Consider the following 25,363-nt stretch of genomic DNA (forward strand, 5'->3'; position numbering starts at 1 on the left):
CAGGAGCCACGGAACGCTCTGGGTGGAGAGTGCCTGGCAGCGGGTGGGGTAGGGGTCAATCTGCAGGGAGAGGTGACAGGAGCCACGGAACGCTCTGGGAGGAGAGCGCCTGGCAGCGGGCGGGGTAGGGGTCAATCTGCATGGAGGGGTGACAGGAGCCACGGAACGCTCTGGGTGGAGAGCGGCTGACAGCGGGCGGGGTAGGGGTCAATCTGTGCAGAGGGGTAACAGGAGCCACGGAACGCTCTGGGTGGAGAGTGCCTGGCAACGGGCGGGGTAGGGGTCAATCTGCATGGAGGGGTGACAGGAGCCACGGAACGCTCTGGGTGGAGAGTGCCTGGCAACGGGCGGGGTAGGGGTCAATCTGCATGGAGGGGTGACAGGAGCCACGGAACGCTCTGGGCGGAGAGTGCCTGGCAACGGGCGGGGTAGGGGTCAATCTGCATGGAGGGGTGACAGGAGCCACGGAACGCTCTGGGTGGAGAGTGCCTGGCAGCAGGTGGGGTAGGGGTCAATCTGTGCAGAGGGATGACAGGAGCCACGGAACGCTCTGGGTGGAGAGTGCCTGGCAGCGGGTGGGGTAGGGGTCAATCTGTGCAGAGGGATGACAGGAGCCACGGAACGCTCTGGGTGGAGAGTGCCTGGCAGCAGGTGGGGTAGGGGTCAATCTGTGCAGAGGGATGACAGGAGCCACGGAACGCTCTGGGTGGAGAGTGCCTGGCAGCGGGCGGGGTAGGGGTCAATCTGCAGGGAGGGGTGACAGGAGCCACGGAACGCTCTGGGTGGAGAGTGCCTGGCAACGGGCGGGGTAGGGGTCAATCTGCATGGAGGGGTGACAGGAGCCACGGAACGCTCTGGGTGGAGAGTGCCTGGCAGCGGGCGGGGTAGGGGTCAATCTGTGCAGAGGGGTAACAGGAGCCACGGAACGCTCTGGGTGGAGAGCGCCTGGCAACGGGCGGGGTAGGGGTCAATCTGCATGGAGGGGTGACAGGAGCCACGGAACGCTCTGGGTGGAGAGCGCCTGGCAACGGGCGGGGTAGGGGTCAATCTGCATGGAGGGGTGACAGGAGCCACGGAACGCTCTGGGTGGAGAGCGCCTGGCAACGGGCGGGGTAGGGGTCAATCTGCATGGAGGGGTGACAGGAGCCACGGAACGCTCTGGGTGGAGAGCGCCTGGCAACGGGCGGGGTAGGGGTCAATCTGCATGGAGGGGTGACAGGAGCCACGGAACGCTCTGGGTGGAGAGCGCCTGGCAGCGGGCGGGGTAGGGGTCAATCTGCATGGAGGGGTGACAGGAGCCACGGAACGCTCTGGGTGGAGAGCGCCTGGCAGCGGGCGGGGTAGGGGTCAATCTGCAGGGAGGGGTGACAGGAGCCACGGAACGCTCTGGGTGGAGAGCGCCTGGCAGCGGGCGGGGTAGGGGTCAATCTGTGCAGCCAGCCAGAGGGGCCAGGGGTCCCTAACTAGTCCTGGCAGCTCGCAGGGCTCAGTTCTGACCATTTCTAAGGGAGTCTCACATCTATTTCGAAGAATCGTTTAGTTTGCAAAGAGCTGACCTGGCTGAGCCTCACCAGCCCCCTGGCCTGGGGTAATGCAGCCCTGCTGCCAGCCTGGGATGCAAAAGGCAGGCAGTGAGGGCCCGGGCCTGGGAACCCTGTGCTGGCGTGGCCTGGCCTGCCTGAGCAGCTCTGGGGCTCCCAGCTGCTGGCGGAGCGGGCGTCGGGGATGAGCAGGTAGAGCAGTGCCCAGGTCACGGCCCCGCCAAGCATTGCCAAGGGCTGGTCTAGCTCTGCCGGAGACACTGAGGCCCAGTGCTAGGATTGTGACGTGGGGGCGCCTGCCTCGTTCCCAATATACTGGGGTGTTGTGGGAACAGCGAGACCTTCACGACAGACGAGAGGGCGCCTGAGGCCTCCCCACCAACCCCTCAGTGTCTAGCGCACTCCCCCATGCCTGCTCCCTTAGGCACCACTCCGTTGAGACTCCATCCCCAGACCCTCGTCCCTGCTGTCCTCTCTCCCCACCCCTGTGCCCCTCTGCTCTGTATGTCTCCCCTCCTGGCCATGCTGTCTGGGCACGGGGCAGAGGGGTGCCTGCAGTGTGAAGCAATGCCAGCTCCCAGGACTCAGCCAGCCCGTGGCTGCCTGGCAGGTGCCGCAGCCCCTCTGCGCTCAGGGTGCGCCCTGCCAGGCTGCTGGGGAACCAGCTCAGGAGGATCCCATCTCCAGGGAATGTGCCCCTGGCTGTGCCTGCCGGTGGCCTGCAGAGCCCTGGCAGCTCGCCATCTGGGCCTGCTGACAGAGGCAGGGCTGGGGTCGGTCTGGGGGCTCGAGAAGTCCCGGAGGGCAGGGGATGGCACCGCCTGACGAGGGTTGAGTCCCACTGGTGCTGGGTGAGATGCCCAGGTCCTAGGTGGGGCCGGGCCATGGCTGCAGGGTTGCCCCGGGCAGGTCCTGGAAGCTGGTGTTGTTTTCACCCACCCCGCGGCCTACCCTTCCTGGCAGAGCCCTGTGTGTAACCTCCTCTTCTTCCAGACATCCGCGACAGCGGGGCCAAGCCCGTGATGGTCTATATCCACGGTGGCTCCTACATGGAGGGCACAGGGAACATGATTGACGGCAGCATCCTGGCCAGCTACGGCAACGTCATCGTCATCACCCTCAACTACCGCGTGGGCGTGCTAGGTACGGGGGCGGGGCCTGCTCCCAGGTCGGCAAGGACACCCCAAGGGCCTCAGCTGGGGTGGGACACACGGGGAGCAGAGCCCCCAGGGCAGGGGCGCCAGCAGGACTAAGCTCCAAGAAGACTCTGGAGTCCTGGGCTGGAGCTTTCAACCCTCCAAAACCTTTGTTCCAGCCCCAGTCTGATCACCAAAGCCTCTTCTGCGCAGTGTGGATGCAGGCTGGGAGGAGGCCTGCTGTGCCCTGTGGACTCAGGAGCGCCGCTGGGAGGCCAGTGGCACATGCTGCGGGCTGGGCTCTGCCTTTCGCCTGCAAAGCCTGCCCTGCACACAGGTTTGAGAGAGAACCATAGTCCAGGCTCCTCTAGCTCTGCCTTGTGTCTCCCCGTGGCTCAGGGAAGGGCCCCGGGGGCTTGTGACTCCCCGTGGCTCAGGGAAGGGCCCCGGGGGCTTGTGTCTCCCCGTGGCTCAGGGAAGGGCCCCGGGGGCTTGTGACTCCCCGTGGCTCAGGGAAGGGCCCCGGGGGCTTGTGTCTCCCCGTGGCTCAGGGAAGGGCCCCGGGGGTTTGTGTCTCCCCGTGGCTCAGGGAAGGGCCCCGGGGGTTTGTGTCTCCCCGTGGCTCAGGGAAGGGCCCCGGGGGCTTGTGTCTCCCCGTGGCTCAGGGAAGGGTCCCGGGGGTTTGTGTCTCCCCGTGGCTCAGGGAAGGGCCCCGGGGGTTTGTGTCTCCCCGTGGCTCAGGGAAGGGCTCTGGGCGTTTGTGTCTCCCCGTGGCTCAGGGAAGGGCCCCGGGGGCTTGTGTCTCCCCGTGGCTCAGGGAAGGGCTCTGGGGGTTTGTGTCTCCCCGTGGCTCAGGGAAGGGCCCCGGGGGTTTGTGTCTCCCCATGGCTCAGGGAAGGGCCCCGGGGGTTTGTGTCTCCCCGTGGCTCAGGGAAGGGCTCTGGGGGTTTGTGTCTCCCCGTGGCTCAGGGAAGGGCCCCGGGGGTTTGTGTCTCCCCGTGGCTCAGGGAAGGGCCCCGGGGGCTTGTGTCTCCCCATGGCTCAGGGAAGGGCCCCGGGGGTTTGTGTCTCCCCGTGGCTCAGGGAAGGGCCCCGGGGGTTTGTGTCTCCCCGTGGCTCAGGGAAGGGCCCCGGGGGTTTGTGTCTCCCCGTGGCTCAGGGAAGGGCCCCGGGGGTTTGTGTCTCCCCGTGGCTCAGGGAAGGGCTCTGGGGGTTTGTGTCTCCCCGTGGCTCAGGGAAGGGCTCTGGGGGTTTGTGTCTCCCCGTGGCTCAGGGAAGGGCTCTGGGGGTTTGTGTCTCCCCGTGGCTCAGGGAAGGGCTCTGGGGGTTTGTGTCTCCCCGTGGCTCAGGGAAGGGCTCTGGGGGTTTGTGTCTCCCCGTGGCTCAGGGAAGGGCTCTGGGGGTTTGTGTCTCCCCGTGGCTCAGGGAAGGGAACCCATCCCACTGCTTCACTGCCCTCCTAAGGAAATAGTTTGTCCTGCTATCCAACCTAGACCTCCTCCACTAAAACTTAAGACTGTTGCTCCTTGTTCTGCATCCATCACTACTGAGAACAGCCTCTCTCCAGCCTCTATGGAACCTCCCTTCAGGAAGTTGCAGGCTGCTCTCAAATCCCCCCTCACTCTTCTCTTCTGCAGACTAAACAAGCCCAAATCCCTCAGCCTCTCCTCATAGGTCATGTGCTCCAGCCCCCTCATCATTGTGGTTGCCTCCACTGGACCCTCTCCAATGCGTCCACATCCTTTTTGTAGTGGGGGGCCCAGAACTGGACACAGTACTTCAGATGTGGCCTCACCGGTGCCGAATAAAGGGGAATAATCACTTCTCTGGATCTGCTGGCAATGCTCCTCCTAATGCCCCCCAATATGCCATTAGCCTTCTTGGCTACAAGGGTGCCCTGTTGACTCATATCCAGCTTCGCATCCACTGCAATCCCCAGGTCCTTTTCTGCAGAACTGCTTCTTAGCCAGTCGGTCCCCAGCCTGTACCAATACTTGGGATTCTTCTGTGCCAAGGGCAGGACTCTGCACTTGTCCTTGTTGTACCGCATCAGATTTCTTGTGGCCCAATCCTCTAATCTGTCCGGGTCACTCTGAACCCTCTCTCTGCCCTCCAGCGTATCTACCTCTCCCCCCAGCTTAGTGTCATCTGTGAACTTGCTGAGGGTGCAATCCATCCCCTCATCTATGTCATTAATAAAGATGTTGAACAAAACTGTCCCTAGAACTGATCCTTGGGGCACTCGGCTAGAAACCGACCGCCATCCTGACATCGAGCCGTTGGTCACTACCCATTGGGCCCGACAGTCTAGCCAGCTTTCTATCCATCTTACCGTCCATTTATCCAATCCACAATCCCTTAACTTGCTGGCAAGAATATTGTGGGAGACCGTATCAAAAGCCTTGCTAAAGTCAAGGTCTATCACATCCACTGACTTCCCCATGTCCACTGAGCCAGTTACCTCAGCATAGAAGCTAATCAGATTGGTCAGGCACGACTTGCCCTTAGTGAATCCATGCTGACTATTCCTAATCACTTCCCCTCTTCCAAGTGCTTCAAAATGGATTCCTTGAGGATCCCCTCCAGGATTTTCCAGGGACTGAGGTGAGGCTGGCTGGTCTGTAGTTCTCTGGATCGTCCATCTTCCCTTTTTAAAGCTGGGCCCTGCATTTGCCTTTTTCCAGTCATCCGGGATCTCTCCCGATCTCCACGACTTTTCAAAGATAATGGCCAAAGGCTCCACAATGACACTTGCCAGCTCCCTCAGCCCCCTCGGGTGCACTAAATCCAGACCCAGGGATCTGTGTGTGTTTAGCTTTTCTAAATAGTTCTTAGCCTGTTCTTTCCCCACTGAGGGCTGCCCACCTCCTCCCCATACTGCATTGCCTAGCGCATTAGTCTGGGAGCTTCCTCAAAGGGCAGATCGCTGGCTCTGTGCCCCGGCTGAGTGCCAAGGCGAGGCTGTCAGCCCTGCCATGGCCATGGGCCTGCTGGCGCTCGGCCCTTTGGGGCCAGGCCATTGCTGGTCACCTGCCCCGTGGGCTGGATCCCTGCAGCAGGTGCCTTCTACCTTCCCTTGGAAGGACGGGCTCCAGGAGGCCAGCGGTGAGCAGGGCTCACCCAGACATCCCCCAGCCCCGGGTGCCTCTTCCTGGCTCCACCACAGCTTCTCCCAGGCCTTGCCCCTGCGCCCAGAGCCAGGGTGAGCAGAAGGTCTGCCTTGCTGAGGAGCCTGTCCCGTGGCCAGAGCCCCAAGGCCGCCCTCTGCCCCAGCCCAGGGCTCCAGGGGCCCGTGGAGTGTGCGGAGGAGCCTTGGTGCCGGCATGTGCCGCAGGCTGGGGAGCCCTGTGCGAGCAGCAGAAATGCTGCTCTGGGCTCTCAGGCCCTGCGCACTGGTGCCACCTGGGGCTGGTGCTGCTGGTCTCCGCAGCCCGTGGCCTAGGCCAGTGGCCCTGAAGAAAGTGCTGCGGGCAGAAGCTGATGGCTCACTTGGGCTGTAGGGCGCCAATGGTGGCGGAGCCAGGAGCCCCAGGGACCCGGCTGTGGTTTTGTGGGCATGGCCCAGGGGCTCTGGGTCCGGCAGCCTAGCCAGAGAGCGCTATGCAGCCCAGGCTGGAGCAGGGCTGGAAGCCTGAGTCGCTCTGTTGGCAGCCCCCCAGGCCTCGGAGAGCCACGTGCCCATGCAGGCTTGTTCCTCTGCACTGACCCCACTGGCCTCCCAAAGGCTGTTCCACGTGCCTGGGGGGCAACGCGAGAGCCCTGTGGTCACAGACTCCACTTACCTCCTTGTTACAGCCACCAGGGATTCTGAGCCTGCTCCTGCGGGCGCGCAACAGGGTGGCGGTCTGGGCGTAGGGGCATGGTCTGGCAGTGGGAAGGGGACCCTAGGGGGTATCCGTGGGGGCCCCTGGCCTCAACCTGTTATCCACATGAATTTCTCTGTCCCTTCCACACAGCAGGGACACACACCTCACCCAGTTCCTAGGGCTCACGGTGCAACCCTGTGAATTTACACACACACACCTCACCCAGTTCCTAGGGCTCACGGTGCAACCCTGTGAATTTACACACACACCTCACCCAGTTCCTAAGGCTCACGGTGCAACCCTGTGAATTTACACACACACCTCACCCAGTTCCTAGGGCTCACGGTGCAACCCTGTGAATTTACACACACACCTCACCCAGTTCCTAGGGCTCACGGTGCAACCCTGTGAATTTACACACACACCTCACCCAGTTCCTAGGGCTCACGGTGCAACCCTGTGAATTTACACACACACCTTACCCAGTTCCTAGGGCTCACGGTGCAACCCTGTGAATTTACACATACACCTTACCCAGTTCCTAGGGCTCACGGTGCAACCCTGTGAATTTACACACACACCTTACCCAGTTCCTAGGGCTCACGGTGCAACCCTGTGAATTTACACACACACCTCACCCAGTTCCTAAGGCTCACGGTGCAACCCTGTGAATTTACACACACACCTCACCCAGTTCCTAGGGCTCACGGTGCAACCCTGTGAATTTACACACACACCTCACCCAGTTCCTAGGGCTCACGGTGCAACCCTGTGAATTTACACACACACCTCACCCAGTTCCTAGGGCTCACGGTGCAACCCTGTGAATTTACACACACACCTTACCCAGTTCCTAGGGCTCACGGTGCAACCCTGTGAATTTACACATACACCTTACCCAGTTCCTAGGGCTCACGGTGCAACCCTGTGAATTTACACACACACCTTACCCAGTTCCTAGGGCTCACGGTGCAACCCTGTGAATTTACACATACACCTTACCCAGTTCCTAGGGCTCACGGTGCAACCCTGTGAATTTACACACACACCTCACCCAGTTCCCAGGGCTCACGGTGCAACCCTGTGAATTTACACACACACCTCACCCAGTTCCTAGGGCTCACGGTGCAACCCTGTGAATTTACACATACACCTCACCCAGTTCCTAGGGCTCACGGTGCAACCCTGTGAATTTACACACACACCTCACCCAGTTCCCAGGGCTCACGGTGCAACCCTGTGAATTTACACACACACACCTTACTTACCCAGTTCCTAGGCTCCCACGGTGCAACCCTGTGAATTTACACACACACCTTACCCAGTTCCCAGGGCTCACGGTGCAACCCTGTGAATTTACACACACACCTTACCCAGTTCCTAGGGCTCACGGTGCAACCCTGTGAATTTACACACACACCTTACTTACCCAGTTCCTAGGCTCACGGTGCAACCCTGTGAATTTACACACACACCTTACTTACCCAGTTCCTAGGCTCACGGTGCAACCCTGTGAATTTACACACACACCTTACTTACCCTGTTCCTAGGCTCCCACGGTGCAACCCTGTGAATTTACACACACACACCTTACTTACCAAGTTCCTAGGCTCCCACGGTGCAACCCTGTGAATTTACACACACACCTTACCCAGTTCCCAGGGCTCACGGTGCAACCCTGTGAATTTACACACACACCTTACCCAGTTCCTAGGGCTCACGGTGCAACCCTGTGAATTTACACACACACCTTACTTACCCAGTTCCTAGGCTCCCACGGTGCAACCCTGTGAATTTACACACACACCTTACTTACCCAGTTCCTAGGCTCACGGTGCAACCCTGTGAATTTACACACACACACCTTACTTACCCAGTTCCTAGGCTCCCACGGTGCAACCCTGTGAATTTACACACACACCTCACCCAGTTCCTAGGGCTCACAGTGCAACCCTGTGAATTTACACACACACCTTACTTACCCAGTTCCTAGGCTCCCACGGTGCAACCCTGTGAATTTACACATACACCTCACCCAGTTCCTAGGGCTCACGGTGCAACCCTGTGAATTTACACACACACCTTCACCCAGTTCCTAGGGCTCACGGTGCAACCCTGTGAATTTACACACACCTCACCCAGTTCCTAGGCTCACGGTGCAACCCTGTGAATTTACACACACACCTTACTTACCCAGTTCCTAGGCTCCCACGGTGCAACCCTGTGAATTTACACACACACCTCACCCAGTTCCTAGGGCTCACGGTGCAACCCTGTGAATTTACACACACACCTTACTTACCCAGTTCCTAGGCTCCCACGGTGCAACCCTGTGAATTTACACATACACCTTACCCCGTTCCTAGGGCTCACGGTGCAACCCTGTGAATTTACACACACACCTCACCCAGTTCCTAGGGCTCACGGTGCAACCCTGTGAATTTACACATACACCTCACCCAGTTCCTAGGGCTCACGGTGCAACCCTGTGAATTTACACACACACCTCACCCAGTTCCCAGGGCTCACAGTGCAACCCTGTGAATTTACACACACACACCTTACTTACCAAGTTCCTAGGCTCCCACGGTGCAACCCTGTGAATTTACACACACACCTTACCCAGTTCCCAGGGCTCACGGTGCAACCCTGTGAATTTACACACACACCTCACCCAGTTCCTAGGGCTCACGGTGCAACCCTGTGAATTTACACACACACCTTACTTACCCAGTTCCTAGGCTCCCACGGTGCAACCCTGTGAATTTACACACACACCTTACTTACCCAGTTCCTAGGCTCACGGTGCAACCCTGTGAATTTACACACACACCTTACTTACCCAGTTCCTAGGCTCCCACGGTGCAACCCTGTGAATTTACACACACACCTTACCCAGTTCCCAGGGCTCACGGTGCAACCCTGTGAATTTACACACACATACCTTACTTACCAAGTTCCTAGGCTCCCACGGTGCAACCCTGTGAATTTACACACACACCTTACCCAGTTCCCAGGGCTCACGGTGCAACCCTGTGAATTTACACACACACCTTACTTACCCAGTTCCTAGGCTCCCACGGTGCAACCCTGTGAATTTACACACACACCTTACTTACCCAGTTCCTAGGCTCACGGTGCAACCCTGTGAATTTACACACACACCTTACTTACCCAGTTCCTAGGCTCCCACGGTGCAACCCTGTGAATTTACACACACACCTTACTTACCCAGTTCCTAGGCTCCCACGGTGCAACCCTGTGAATTTACACACACACCTTACCCAGTTCCCAGGGCTCACGGTGCAACCCTGTGAATTTACACACACACCTTACCCAGTTCCTAGGGCTCACGGTGCAACCCTGTGAATTTACACACACACCTTACTTACCCAGTTCCTAGGCTCCCACGGTGCAACCCTGTGAATTTACACACACACCTCACCCAGTTCCTAGGGCTCACGGTGCAACCCTGTGAATTTACACACACACCTTACTTACCCAGTTCCTAGGCTCCCACGGTGCAACCCTCTGAATTTACACATACACCTTACCCAGTTCCTAGGGCTCACGGTGCAACCCTGTGAATTTACACACACACCTCACCCAGTTCCTAGGGCTCACGGTGCAACCCTGTGAATTTACACACACACCTTACTTACCCAGTTCCTAGGCTCCCACGGTGCAACCCTGTGAATTTACACATACACCTTACCCCGTTCCTAGGGCTCACGGTGCAACCCTGTGAATTTACACACACACCTCACCCAGTTCCTAGGGCTCACGGTGCAACCCTGTGAATTTACACATACACCTCACCCAGTTCCTAGGGCTCACGGTGCAACCCTGTGAATTTACACACACACCTCACCCAGTTCCCAGGGCTCACGGTGCAACCCTGTGAATTTACACACACACACCTTACTTACCAAGTTCCTAGGCTCCCACGGTGCAACCCTGTGAATTTACACACACACCTTACCCAGTTCCCAGGGCTCACGGTGCAACCCTGTGAATTTACACACACACCTCACCCAGTTCCTAGGGCTCACGGTGCAACCCTGTGAATTTACACACACACCTTACTTACCCAGTTCCTAGGCTCCCACGGTGCAACCCTGTGAATTTACACATACACCTTACCCAGTTCCTAGGGCTCACGGTGCAACCCTGTGAATTTACACACACACCTTCACCCAGTTCCTAGGGCTCACGGTGCAACCCTGTGAATTTACACACACACCTTACTTACCCAGTTCCTAGGCTCCCACGGTGCAACCCTGTGAATTTACACATACACCTTACCCAGTTCCTAGGGCTCACGGTGCAACCCTGTGAATTTACACACACACCTTACTTACCCAGTTCCTAGGCTCCCACGGTGCAACCCTGTGAATTTACACACACACCTTACTTACCCAGTTCCTAGGCTCACGGTGCAACCCTGTGAATTTACACACACACCTTACTTACCCAGTTCCTAGGCTCCCACGGTGCAACCCTGTGAATTTACACACACACCTTACCCAGTTCCCAGGGCTCACGGTGCAACCCTGTGAATTTACACACACATACCTTACTTACCAAGTTCCTAGGCTCCCACGGTGCAACCCTGTGAATTTACACACACACCTTACCCAGTTCCCAGGGCTCACGGTGCAACCCTGTGAATTTACACACACACCTTACCCAGTTCCTAGGGCTCACGGTGCAACCCTGTGAATTTACACACACACCTTACTTACCCAGTTCCTAGGCTCCCACGGTGCAACCCTGTGAATTTACACACACACCTTACTTACCCAGTTCCTAGGCTCACGGTGCAACCCTGTGAATTTACACACACACCTTACTTACCCAGTTCCTAGGCTCCCACGGTGCAACCCTGTGAATTTACACACACACCTCACCCAGTTCCTAGGGCTCACGGTGCAACCCTGTGAATTTACACACACACCTTACTTACCCAGTTCCTAGGCTCCCACGGTGCAACCCTGTGAATTTACACATACACCTTACCCAGTTCCTAGGGCTCACGGTGCAACCCTGTGAATTTACACACACACCTTCACCCAGTTCCTAGGGCTCACGGTGCAACCCTGTGAATTTACACACACACCTTACTTACCCAGTTCCTAGGCTCCCACGGTGCAACCCTGTGAATTTACACATACACCTTACCCAGTTCCTAGGGCTCACGGTGCAACCCTGTAAATTTACACACACACCTTCACCCAGTTCCTAGGGCTCACGGTGCAACCCTGTGAATTTACACACACACCTTACTTACCCAGTTCCTAGGCTCCCACGGTGCAACCCTGTGAATTTACACCTACACCTTACCCAGTTCCTAGGGCTCACGGTGCAACCCTGTAAATTTACACACACACCTTACTTACCAAGTTCCTAGGCTCCCACGGTGCAACCCTGTGAATTTACACATACACCTTACCCAGTTCCTAGGGCTCACGGTGCAACCCTGTGAATTTACACATACACCTTACCCAGTTCCTAGGCTCCCACGGTGCAACCCTGTGAATTTACACATACACCCTACCCAGTTCCTAGGGCTCACGGTACAACCCTGTGAATTTACACACACACCTCACCCAGTTCCTAGGGCTCACGGTGCAACCCTGTGAATTTACACACACACACCTTACCCAGTTCCTAGGGCTCACGGTGCAACCCTGTGAATTTACACACACACCTCACCCAGGTCCTAAGGCTCCCACGGTGCAACCCTGTGAATTTACACACACACCTTACCCAGTTCCTAGGGCTCACGGTGCAACTCTGTGAATTTACACACACACCTTACCCAATTCCTAGGGCTCACGGTGCAACCCTGTGAATTTACACACACACCTCACCCAGGTCCTAAGGCTCCCACGGTGCAACCCTGTGAATTTACACACACACCTTACCCAGTTCCTAGGGCTCACGGTACAACCCTGTGAATTTACACACACACCTTACCCAGTTCCTAGGGCTCACGGTGCAACCCTGTGAATTTACACACACACCTTCACCCAGTTCCTAGGGCTCACGGTGCAACCCTGTGAATTTACACACACACCTTACCCAGTTCCTAGGCTCTCACGGTGCAACCCTGTGAATTTACACACACACCTTCACCCAGTTCCTAGGGCTCACAGTGCAACCCTGTGAATTTACCCACACACCTTACCCAGTTCCCAGACTCCCACGGTGCAACCTTGTGAATTTACACACACACCTCACCCAGTTCCCAGGCTCTCACGGTACAACCCTGTGAATTTACACACACACCTTAGCCAGTTCCTAGGGCTCACGGTGCAACCCTGTGAATTTACACAGACCCCTTATCCAGTTCCTAGGGCTCACGGTGCAACCCTGTGAATTTACACACACACCTTACCCAGTTCCTAGGGCTCACGGTACAACCCTGTGAATTTACACACACACCTCACTCAGTTCCTAGGGCTCACGGTACAACCCTGTGAATTTACACACACACCTCACTCAGTTCCCAGTCTCTTATGGTGCAACCCTGTGAATTTACACACACACACCTTACCCAGTTCCTAGGCACTCACGGTACAACCCTGTGAATTTACATACCCACCCTCACCCAGTTCCTAGGGCTCATGGTGCAACCCTGTGAATTTACACACCCACCCTCACCCAGTTCCTAGGGCTCACGGTGCAACCGTGGGAATTTTCACACCCACCTTCACCCAGTTCCTAGGGCTCACGGTGCAACCCTGTGAATTTACACACCCACCTTCACCCAGTTCCTAGGGCTCACGGTGCAACCCTGTGAATTTACACACCCACCCTCACCCAGTTCCTAGGGCTCACGGTGCAGCCCTGTGAATTTACACACACACCCTCACCCAGTTCCTAGGGCTCACGGTGCAACCCTGTGAATTTACACACCCACCCTCACCCAGTTCCTAGGGCTCACGGTGCAACCCTGTGAATTTACACACCCACCCTCACCCAGTTCCTAGGGCTCACGGTGCAATCCTTTCAATTTACACTCCCACCCTCACCCAATTGATAGGGCTCACGGTGCAATCCTGTGAATTTACACACCCACCTTCACCCAATTCATAGGGCTCAGGGCGCAACTTCCTGTGGGTTGGCAGGAACTTTAGCCACTGAAAGAGCCTCACCCAGTAATATCCTTATCCTCTATGGATTGACAATTCCCAAACAAGCAGAGTACACATGCTAAGTGCTCAGCGGCACGCTCCCCAAGCCTGATACAGGCAGGCAGACTTCCCTTGTTAGCCAGGCAGGATCAGCTTCTCTGGATAATCCTGGCAGCTCTAGTCTTAGGCTGGGTCCCGGACGTGAGTTCTTCTTCCAGGTCTTCCCCCTCCTCTTAGTGTTCCTTTCTGTTCTTGTTTCTCTGTTGCTCTTCTAGCTGGTCTCTTCTTGGACCCCAGTTCATATACAGGCAGTCCCCGGGTTACGTACAAGATAGGGACTGTAGGTTTGTTCTTAAGTTGAATCTGTATGTAAGTCGGAACTGGCGTCCAGATTCAGCCGCTGCTGAAACTGATCAGTTTCAACAGTGGCTGAATCTGGACGCCAATTCTGACTTACATACAGATTCAACTTAAGAACCCCAGGCATCCCCAAGTCAGCTGCTGCTGAAACTGATCAGCGGCTGATTCCAGGAAGCCTGGGGCAGGGGCTTCCTGTAGTCAGCCACTGGTCATTTTCAGCAGCTGCTGACTAGGGGACACCTGGGGCAGAGCAGCTGGGGTGCTGCTGGGTTGGTCCAGTGGCACCCAGAGCGGCGCTACGGGACCAACCGGCAGCGCCCCAGCTGCTGTACCACAGGCGTCCGGAGCAAAGCCGCGGAGCACGGGGGCAGCGGGACAGCCCAGACGCGCCGTGGCTATCCTGCTGCCCTCGGGCTCCGTGGCTTTGCTCTGCTTTGCTCCCCGTCCCCCTGGTCTGCAGACCAGGGGGACGGGGAGCAAAGCCGCGGAGCACGGGGGCAGCGGGACAGCCCAGACGCGCCGTGGCTGTCCTGCTGCCCTCGAGCTCCGTGGCTTTGCTCTGCTTTGCTCCCCGTCCCCCTGGTCTGCAGACCAGGGGGACGGGGAGCAAAGCGGCGGAACACGCGGGCAGCGGGACAGCCCAGACGCGCCGTGGCTATCCTGCTGCCCTCGGGCTCCGCGGCTTTGCTCTGCTCTGCTCACCGTCCCCCAGGTCTGCAGACCAGGGGGAGGGGGAGCAGAGTAGAGCAGAGCGGCGGAACGCGCGGCCAGCTGACAGACCAGAAGCGTCTGGGCTGTCAGCTGGCCGCGTGCTCCGCTCTGCTTCCCCCCCCCCATGGTTTGCAGACCAGGGGGAGGGGGAGCAGAGCGGAGCACAGCAGAGCGGCGGAACGCGCGGCCAGCTGACAGCCCAGACGCGTCTGGGCTGTCAGCTGGCCGCGTGCTCCGCTCTGCTCCCCCTCCCCCTGGTCTGCAGACGGGGGCGGGGGGAGCAGAGCGGAGCGCGCGGCCAGCTGACAGCCCAGACGCGTCTGGGCTGTCAGCTGGCCGCGCGTTCCGCCGCCGCTTTGCTTCCTCTCCCTGGTCTGCTCGAGACCAGGGAGAGGAAGTGCCCCGTTCGTAACTGCGGATCCGACGTAAGTCGGATCCGCGTAATTCGGGGACTGCCTGTAGTGAAACCCGAGTCCTGCTTAGCTAGACAGTAACCAATTATTTTAGTATAATGTTACTAACCGGTCATAACATACTGTAACAGAATTACCTAACCCAGTGGTCCCCAACCTTTTGGGGCTGCTCACACGCCAGGCACCTGGGGGCGGGGCCACCCATACGCTGCATGTCCGGAGCTGGCGCCACAACTCTGCTGCATGCCCAGGGATGGGGCCGCCCACACGCTGCGTGCCCGGGGCCAGAACAGCCCATGTCCCGCGCACCCGGAGGCAGGGCCGCCACCACCCATGTGCTGTGTGCCCAGAGCCGGTGCCTGTGCCACACGCCCAGGAGCCGGCAGTGCCCATGCGCCCAGTGGTGGGGCTGCCCGTGTGCTGCGTGCCCGGGACCAGTGCAGCCTCTATGCCATGCGCCCAGGTCGGCGCCGCCCATATGCTGCAAGCCCAGGGCCGGCACAGCCCTTGCGCCGTTCACCCGGGGGCGGGGCCGACCGTGTGCTGCATGCCGCCAATGCACCCAGGGGCTGGCACAGAAATGGCCCAGCGGGCACCCTGGCGCCTGCAGGCACCGTGTTGGGGACCACTAACTTAACCAATCAGACCCCACCACCCTAATTGATTTACACCTAGCAAAATTAATTCTCCAACAGACAGCAACAGTTACAAACCAGACAGAGATCACAGAGACAATAGGAAAGTGAGGACACGTAACCATAGAATGCACATTCCACAACCTCAACTCTGGAGAAGCAGTTTCTGGCCAGACACACTGATGTGACTTCAGTTTTCTTTACCCATCTTGAGATCTGTCTGTTTATCTGGTGAGAAAAAGGAAACGACGGGTGGTGGTGGTCGGGGACTCCCTCCTAAGAGGGACTGAGCCATCTCTCTGCCGTCCGGACCTGGAATCTCGAGAGGTGAGCTGCTTACCAGGAGCTCGCATTCAGGATGTCACTGAGAGGCTTACCAAGCTGATCAAACCTTCGGATCGCTACCCCTTCCTGCTTCTCCACGTGGGAACTAATGATACGGCCAAGAATGACCTTGAGCGGGTCACTGCGGATTATGTAGAGCTGGGAAGAAGGATCAAAGAATTTGGAGCGCCAGTGGTGTTCTCGTCCATCCTCCCTGTTGAAGGGAAAGGACTGGGCAGGGATCGTCAAAATGAGGAAGTACATGCGTGGTTGCGCAGATGGTGTCACCGAGAGGGGTTTGGTTTCTTCGACCATGGGACTCTGTTCCAGGCACAAGGATTGTTAGGAAGAGATGGGATCCACCTAACCAAGAGAGGAAGGAGCATCTTCGCGGGCAGGCTTGCAAACCTAGTGAGGAGGGCTTTCAACTACGTTTGTTGTGGGACGATGACCAAAACCCTGAGGGGAGTGGGAAAGTCGGATACTGGGAAGAAATGCAAAGAGGAATGAGCAACAAAGGTGGACCCCTGATTCGAATGCAGAGGGCAGGGCGATCAACTGGTTATCTAAGGTGTTTGTACACCAATGCAAGAAGCCTGGGAAACAAACAGGAAGAATTGGAGGCCCTGGCCCAGTCCAAGAACTACGATTTGATTGGGATAATGGAGACTTGGTGGGATGACTCACATGACTGGAGCGCTGTCATGGAGGGGTATAGACTATTCAGGAAGAACAGGCAGGGGAGAAAGGAGGAGGAGAAGTTGCACTGTATGTAAGAGAGCAGTATGACTGCTCAGAACTGCAGTATATAGAAGAGGAAAAGCCTGTTGAGAGTCTATGGGTTAAGTTTGGAGGTGCAAACAAGAGCAGTGATGTTGTGGTTGGTGTCTGCTACAGGCCCCAGAATCAGGTGGATGAGGTAGATGAGGTTTTCTTCGGACAACTGAGAGAAGTTTCCAGATCGCAGGCCCTGGTTCTCGTGGGGGACTTTAATCACCCTGACATCTGTGGGGAGACCAATACGGCAGTACACAGGCAATCCAGGAAGTTTTTGGAGAATGTTGGGGATCATTTCTTGGTACAAGTGCTGCAGGATTCAACCAGGGGCCGTGCGCAGCTTGACCTGCTGCTCACAAACAGGGAGGAACTAATAGAGGAAGTAGCAGTGGGTGACAACCTGGGAAGCAGTGATCATGAGATGGTAGATTTCAGGATTCTGACCAAAGGAAGAAAAAAGAGTAGTAAAATTCACACCTTGGACTTCAGAAAAGCAGACTTGGACTCCCTCAGAGACCTGATGGGCAGAATCCCCTGGGATGTTAACATGAAGGGGAAAGGAGTCCAGGACAGCTGGCAGTATTTTAAAGAAGCCTTATTGAAGGCACAGAAAGAAACCATCCCAACGCGTAGCAAGAGAGGCGAACATGGTAGGAGACCCGATTGGCTTACAGGGAAAATCCTTGGTGAACTTAAGCACAAAAAGATTGCTTACAAAAAGTGGAAATTTGGACAGATGACTACGGAGGAGTATAAGGCTGCGTCTAGACTGGTATGATTTTGTGCAAAAGCACTTGCTTTTGCGCAAAATATTGCCGCCTGTCTACACTGGCCGCGAGTATTTGCGCAAGAACACTGACTTTGTAATGTACAAAATCAGTGGTTCTTGCGCAAATGCTCCCGCTCAGGGATAAGCCCTCTTGCACAAGTATTCCTGCACAAGAGGGCCAGTGTAGACAGCCACATTCATTTCTTGCACAAGAAAGTCCGATGGCTAAAATGGCCATTGGAGCTTTCTTGTGCAAGAGAGCATCCACACTGGCACGGATGCTTTTGTGCAAAAGCAAATCTTTTTTGCAAAGGCACATGCTAGTATAGACGCTCTTTTCGCAAATACTTTTAATGGAAAAACTTTTCTGTTAAAAGTATTTGCGCAAAATCATGCCAGTCTAGACGCAGCCTGAATGTATAGCTCGAGAGTGCTGGGGGGTTATCAGGAAGGCGAAAGCACAATTAGAATTGTAACTCACAAGGGATGTGAAGGGCAACAAGAAAGGTTTCTACAGGCATATTAACGAGAAGAAGGTGATCAGAGAGGGTGTGCGGCCCCTAATGGATGAAGGAGGTAACCTAGTGACAGATGATGTGGGAAAAGCTGAAGCACTCAAGGCTTTCCTTGCCTCTGTCTTCATGGACAAGGTCGGCTCCCAGACTAATGCGCTAAGTGATACAATATGGGACGAAGGTGGACAGCCCTTGGTGGGGAAAGAACAGGTTAGGAGCTACTTAGAAAAGCTAAACATACATAAATCCATGGGTCCGGACTTAATACATCTGAGGGGGCTGAGGGAGTTGGCAAATGTCATTGAGGAGCCTTTGGCTATTATCTTTGAAAAGTCGTGGAGATCGGGAGAAATCCCGGATGATTGGAAAAAGGCAAATGTAGTGCCCAGCTCTAAGAAAGGGAAGGAGGACAATCCAAGGAACTATAGGCCGGTCAGTTTACCTCAGTCCCTGGAAAAATCCTGGAGGGGATCCTTAAGGAATCCATTTTGAAGCACTTGGAAGAGGGGAAGGTGATCAGGAATAGTCAGCATGGATTCACAAAGGGCAAGTCGTGCCTGACCAATCTGATTAGCTCCTATGCTGAGGTAACTGGCTGAGTGGACATGGGGAAGTCAGTGGATGTGATATACAGGCAGTCCCTGGGTTACGTACAAGATAGGGACTGTAGGTTTGTTCTTAAGTTGAAGTTGTATGTACGTCGGAACTGGCTCCAGATTCAGCCGCAGTTGAAACTGACCAGCGCTGACTACAGGAAGCCCGAGGCAGAGTTGTTCTGCCCTGGGCTTCCTGGAATCAGCCGCTGATCAGTTTCAACCGCGGCTGAATCTGGACGCCTGGGACAGAGCAGCTGGGGCGCTGCCGGGTAGGTCCCCGCAGCGCCGAGGTGCGACACTGCGGGACCAACCCGGCAGCGCCTCAGCTGCTCTACCCCAGGCGTCGGCGAGAAAAGCCTGGTCTGCTGGGGGGGGTGCACTAGCTGCGCCCTCCCCCCCAGCAGACTAGGGAGACGCGGGCAATGGGACCGCCGCCCGCGTCCTCCACGGCTTTGCTCCGCGTCTCCCTGGTCTGCTGCCCCCCCCCCCCCCCAGCAGACCAGGGAGACACAGAGCGGCTTTTCTCGCTGCGGAGGACGTGGGCGGCAGGACCGCCCGCGTCCTCCGCAGCAAAAAAAGCCTGGTCTGCCCCCGCCCCCAGCATACCAGGGAGACGCGGAGCAGCTTTTCTCGCCGTGGAGGACGCGGGCGGAGGGACCGCAGCACGTATGGGCAGTCCCGCCGCCTGCGTCCTCTGCGGCGAGAAAAGCCCCGTTCGTATGTAGGGATCTGACGTAAGTTGGATCCACGTGACTCGGGGACTGCCTGTACCTTGACTTTAGCAAGGCTTTTGATACGGTCTCCCACAATATTCTTGCCAGCAAGTTAAGGGAACATGGATTGGATAAATGGACGGTAAGATGGATAGAAAGATGGCTAGAAGGCCGGGCCCAGCGGGTAGTGATCAATGGCTCGATGTCAGGATGGGGGTCGGTTTCTAGTGGAGTGCCCCAAGGCTCGGTTCTAGGACCGGTTTTGTTCAATATCTTTATTAATGACCTGGCTGAGGGGATGGATTGCACCCTCAGCAAGTTCACAGATGACACTAAGCTGGGGGGAGAGGTAGATACGCTGGAGGGCAGGGAGAGGGTTCAGAGTGAATTAGACAAATTGGAGGATTGGGCCACAAGAAATCTGCTGAGGTTCAACAAGGACAAGTGTAGAGTCCTGCACTTGGGACGGAAGAATCCCAAGTATTGATACAGGCTGGGGACCGACGGGCTGAGCAGCAGTTCTGCAGAAAAGGACCTGGGGGTTACAGCGGATGAGAAGCTGGATATGAGTCAACAGGGCGCCCTTGTAGCCAAGAAGGCTAATGGCAGATTAGGAGGCATTAGGAGGAGCATTGCCAGCAGATCCAGAGAAGTGATTATTCCCCTTTATTCGGCTCTGGTGAGGCCACATCTGGAGTATTGTGTCCAGTTCTGGGTCCCCCACTACAAAAAGGATGCGGACGCATTGGAGAGGGTCCAGCGGAGGGCAACCAAAATGATTAGGGGGCTGGAGCACATGACCTACGAGGAGAGACTGAGGGATTTGGGCTTGTTTAGTCTGCAGAAGAGAAGAGTGAGGGGGGATTTCATAGCAGCCTTCAACTTCCTGAAGGGAGGTTCCAGAGAGGATGGAGAGAGGCTGTTCTCAGTGGGGGCAGATGGCAGAACAAGGAGCAAAGGTCTCAAGTTGTGGTGGGAGAGGTCCAGGTTGGATATTAGGAAAAACTATTTCACTAGGTGGGTGGGGAAACACTGGGCTGGGTTCCCTAGGGAGGGTGGAGTCTCCATCCCTAGAGGTGTTTAAGTCTCGGCTTGACAAAGCCCTGGCCGGTTGATTGAGCTGGGATTGGTCCTGCCTTGGGCAGGGAGCTGGACTTGATGACTCCTGAGGGCTCTTCCCACTCTGGGATTCTAGGGTTCTATGACAGTGGGGGGCTATTAGGACAAATCCCCTCCTCACAGCCGGGTGTGACTCTATTTTAATGCAATGCGAGTCTGCGACTCTAGGCCTAAGGCTAATGGCTGCTGCTCTCCACTCCGGCTGCAGAGGGAGGCTTTGCTTCGGGCCTTGCAGCATGGGTACAGAAAAGCCGTATTGTTACAAACCTGGCGGCTCATAGCCAAAGGGGAGCCCAGGGGCTGAGAGCACGGCCTGCCTGCAGGAGTCGAGGGGCCAGGGCTGGGCATGTGCTGAGGGGGCTCTGTTTGGCCGCAGGCTTCCTGAGCACTGGGGACCAGGCGGCCAAAGGGAACTACGGGCTGCTGGACCAGATCCAGGCGCTGCGCTGGGTCAGCGAGAACATCGCTTTCTTCGGGGGCGACCCGCTGCGCATCACCGTCTTCGGCTCGGGCATCGGCGCCTCCTGCGTCAGCCTGCTCACGCTGTCCCACCACTCGGAAGGTAAGCGCCGCCTGCCCCCTGCCAGGCCGAGGCTTCTGCCCTGTGCCCGCTGGGCCGGCGCAGGCCCTGGTGCAGGTAGAGTGTAGCTGACCCTCCCCTCCCCTTCCCTCGCTGCGACGAGCTGGCCCGCCCCTCCCCTTCCCTCCCCTCCGCTCCCCTTGGTGAGCTGGCCCGCCCCTCCCCTCCCTTGGCTGGCCCGCCCCTCCCCGCCCCTCCCCTTGGTGAGCTGGCCCGCTCCTCCCCTTCCCTCCCCTCCGCTCCCCTTGGTGAGCTGGCCCGCCCCTCCCCTCCCTTCGCTGGCCCGCCCCTCCCCGCCCCTCCCCTTGGTGAGCTGGCCCGCTCCTCCCCTTCCCTCCCCTCCGCTCCCCTTGGTGAGCTGGCCCGCCCCTCCCCTCGCTGGCCCGCTCCTCCCCTTCCCTCCCCTCCGCTCCCCTTGGTGAGCTGGCCCTCCCCTCCCCTCTCCTCCCTTCACCTCCCCTTGGTGAGCTGTCCTGCACTTCCCCAGCCCTCCCCTCGGCCAGCTGGACCGCCCTGGCCCTCAAGCTGGCGTGTGAGGCAGGGAGCACGCTGGGTGCCGAGCTGGGGTTCGGGGCCAGAGCTGCCAATCCCGACTGGCACGAGGCTGCATCTCGGCCCCCGAGGCCAAGCCGTGGAAATATGACTGGCCAGAGTCCCCCTGCAGCAGCTCAGCCCCGTGGTCCCGGGCCCAGGCAGCGTGAAGCGCCGTTGAGCTGGGCTGCGAGCCCGCCCGGGGTGCTCTGGTGACTAGCCCCCCCCCCCCCCCCCCGCCGGTGCAAAGCAGAGAGAGGACGGAACTGGCTGGGGGAGCGCCAGCTGCAAGCTGCTCTCAGCTTCCTCTCAGGCCCCGGAGGAGAGCTGTGCTACACCGGAGAGGACCCGCCAGCTGCGGCTGAGACGCTGCAGAGAAGCCGTTCTCCCCGAGCCCAGTCTGAGCCTGGGAAAAGCACAGAGCAGCAGCACTCCAGACCTGTAGGAAAGGGAGAGCCAAGGCCTCCAAGTAACCTTAACTCTGCCCTGTCACAGAATTCAGCCTCCCGTAGAATTACGTTCTCCAGGGTTGTGTGCCCAGCTTCGCAGCCCCCGTCTGTGCAGACACTGCTCCTGCTGAGAGCCCCCTGCATGAGGCCCACACACTTGTGCCAATGGGGCTCACACCAGGGCACTGCAAGAGCTGTGTAGATGGGGCTTTGATCAGACTTTGCTGGAGCCGAGGGGCTGGCGTGTCGACACTGACAGCAACAGCCAGCGGCAGATGTCCCCGCCCCTTAGGGCATGTCTACACGAGCCCCCTAGTTCGATCTAAGGAAACTAATGAGGGTGATCGAAATTGCAAATGAAGCGTGGGATTTAAATATCCCGCGCTTCATTAGCATGTTCCCACCGGTCGCCATTTTAGAAATTGAATACAAATTGGCAAACCTCATTCTAGGAGGAACAGCAGCTAATTCGATTTAGGGCTTTAATTCGGAACCCGGTTCGCTGCCGCGGGTAGAGCGGGCAGTTACTCCGGGCTAGTCAATTTCTAAAATGGCCACTGGCCGGGAACATGCCAATTTGCAATTTCAGTCGCCCTCATTAGCCTCCCTAGATCGAACGAGGGGCTAGTGTAGACGTGCCCTGAGAGCAGCGGTGCGCAGCCCCTGGGGCCCGGCAATTAAAGGGGCCGCGACTGCATTTTGGCAGCCCAGCGTGGGGTTTTTTTGTTTGTTTTTTTTCTCAACAAAATGTTCCCGGGGCTCGCGAATGAAAAAGGGTGAAGCCCACTGCCTTGGGGCACAGCCCCGCACCTGGAGCCCAGCCTGAACCTTACTGCAAAGTGGAACAGTGGGAAACGCAGCCTCATGACATCCGCACCCCGACCCATCCAGTGGCCGGGGGGCCTCAGCCCAGCCCTTTGCCCCCGAGATATGAGCAGCATATGCCAACCTGGGGGGGCCCAAACATCTGGGATAACTCTCCCCGCTGCTTATTCACCAGCCACCAGCTGCTGCCAGCACAGCGGTGATGCTCCGGGCCTTGTGGGCCTTGCTCTCCTGTTCCAGCTCGGAGCTGGCACGCACCACTTCGTCCCACGCCAGCGCGCAGCCCTGGGCATGCAAATGGCAGCCCTCAGCAGCAAGGGAGCTTCCTGCCAGCTGGGGAGTCCTGCCCCGAAAGTGCACACGCCCGGTCCCCTGGTCGTAGGCTCCTCCCCCTGCCAGGGCGCCCCCCCCGAGAGCGCACACGCCCGGTCCCCCCCGGTCGTAGGCTCCTCCTCCTGCCAGGGCACCCCCCCCCCCGAGAGCGCACACGCCCGGTCCCCTGGTCGTAGGCTCCTCCCCCTGCCAGGGCGCCCCCCCCCGAGAGCGCACATGCCCGGTCCCCCCCGGTCGTAGGCTCCTCCCCCTGCCAGGGCGCCCCCCCCCGAGAGCGCACACGCCCGGTCCCCTGGTCGTAGGCTCCTCCCCCTGCCAGGGCGCCCCCCCCCCCCGAGAGCGCACACGCCCGGTCCCCCCCGGTCGTAGGCTCCTCTCCCTGCCAGGGCGCCCCCCCCCGAGAGCGCACATGCCCGGTCCCCCCCCGGTCGTAGGCTCCTCCCCCTGCCAGGGCGCCCCCCCCCCCCCGAGAGCGCACACGCCCGGTCCCCCCCGGTCGTAGGCTCCTCCCCCTGCCAGGGCTCAGCACACACGCCCGGTCCCCCCGGTCGTAGGCTCCTCCCCCTGCCAGGGCCCCCCCCCGAGAGCGCACACGCCCGGTCCCCCCCGGTCGTAGGCTCCTCCCCCTGCCAGGGCGCCCCCCCCCCCGAGAGCGCACACGCCCGGTCCCCCCCGGTCGTAGGCTCCTCTCCCTGCCAGGGCGCCCCCCCCCGAGAGCGCACATGCCCGGTCCCCCCCGGTCGTAGGCTCCTCCCCCTGCCAGGGCGCCCCCCCCCCCGAGAGCGCACACGCCCGGTCCCCCCCGGTCGTAGGCTCCTCCCCCTGCCAGGGCTCAGCACACACGCCTGGTCCCCCCGGTCGTAGGCTCCTCCCCCTGCCAGGGCCCCCCCCCGAGAGCGCACACGCCCGGTCCCCCCCGGTCGTAGGCTCCTCCCCCTGCCAGGGCGCCCCCCCCCCCCGAGAGCGCACACGCCCGGTCCCCCCCGGTCGTAGGCTCCTCCCCCTGCCAGGGCGCCCCCCCCCCCCGAGAGCGCACACGCCCGGTCCCCCCCGGTCGTAGGCTCCTCCCCCTGCCAGGGCTCAGCACACACGCCTGGTCCCCCCGGTCGTAGGCTCCTCCCCCTGCCAGGGCCCCCCCCCGAGAGCGCACACGCCCGGTCCCCTGGTCGTAGGCTCCTCTCCCTGCCAGGGCGCCCCCCCCCGAGAGCGCACACGCCCGGTCCCCCCCCGGTCGTAGGCTCCTCCCCCTGCCAGGGCTCAGCACACACGCCTGGTCCCCCCGGTCGTAGGCTCCTCCCCCTGCCAGGGCCCCCCCCCCCCGAGAGCGCACACACCCGGTCCCCCCCGGTCGTAGGCTCCTCCCCCTGCCAGGGCTCAGCACACACGCCTGGTCCCCCCGGTCGTAGGCTCCTCCCCCTGCCAGGGCCCCCCCCCCCGAGAGCGCACACGCCCGGTCCCCTGGTCGTAGGCTCCTCTCCCTGCCAGGGCGCCCCCCCCGAGAGCGCACACGCCCGGTCCCCCCCGGTCGTAGGCTCCTCCCCCTGCCAGGGCTCAGCACACACGCCTGGTCCCCCCGGTCGTAGGCTCCTCCCCCTGCCAGGGCTCAGCACACACGCCCGGTCCCCCGGTCGTAGGTTCCTCCCCCTGCCAGGGCGCCCCCCCCCAAGAGCGCACACACCCGGTCCCCCCCGGTCGTAGGCTCCTCCCCCTGCCAGGGCTCAGCACACACGCCTGGTCCCCCCGGTCGTAGGCTCCTCCCCCTGCCAGGGCCCCCCCCCGAGAGCGCACACGCCCGGTCCCCTGGTCGTAGGCTCCTCTCCCTGCCAGGGCGCCCCCCCCGAGAGCGCACACGCCCGGTTCCCCCCCGGTCGTAGGCTCCTCCCCCTGCCAGGGCTCAGCACACACGCCTGGTCCCCCCGGTCGTAGGCTCCTCCCCCTGCCAGGGCCCCCCCCCCGAGAGCGCACACGCCCGGTCCCCCCCGGTCATAGGCTCCTCCCCCTGCCAGGGCGCCCCCCCCTGAGAGCACACACGCCCGGTCCCCCCCGGTCGTAGGCTCCTCCCCCTGCCAGGGCTCAGCACACACGCCTGGT

At 59.2% G+C, this 25,363-nt stretch overlaps 1 protein-coding gene across 4 annotated transcripts in view; it reads left to right on the top strand.

Moving 5' to 3' along the window:
• The window catches only part of NLGN3 (neuroligin 3), a 124,170-nt gene that overhangs the window by 67,864 nt on the left and 30,943 nt on the right, over window positions 1-25,363 (top strand). For 3 of the 4 annotated variants that reach the window (XM_075915670.1, XM_075915671.1, XM_075915672.1), the window contains 2 exons: window positions 2,535-2,684; window positions 20,931-21,116. In XM_075915670.1, the coding sequence (XP_075771785.1) occupies window positions 2,535-2,684; window positions 20,931-21,116 (336 nt within the window). The remainder of the gene's footprint in view (window positions 1-2,534; window positions 2,685-20,930; window positions 21,117-25,363) is intronic. The other variant, XM_075915673.1, reaches the window with a different exon arrangement.

The sequence above is a fragment of the Pelodiscus sinensis genome, unplaced genomic scaffold (assembly GCF_049634645.1).
Source record: "Pelodiscus sinensis isolate JC-2024 unplaced genomic scaffold, ASM4963464v1 ctg151, whole genome shotgun sequence".
Classification (NCBI taxonomy): domain Eukaryota; kingdom Metazoa; phylum Chordata; order Testudines; family Trionychidae; genus Pelodiscus; species Pelodiscus sinensis.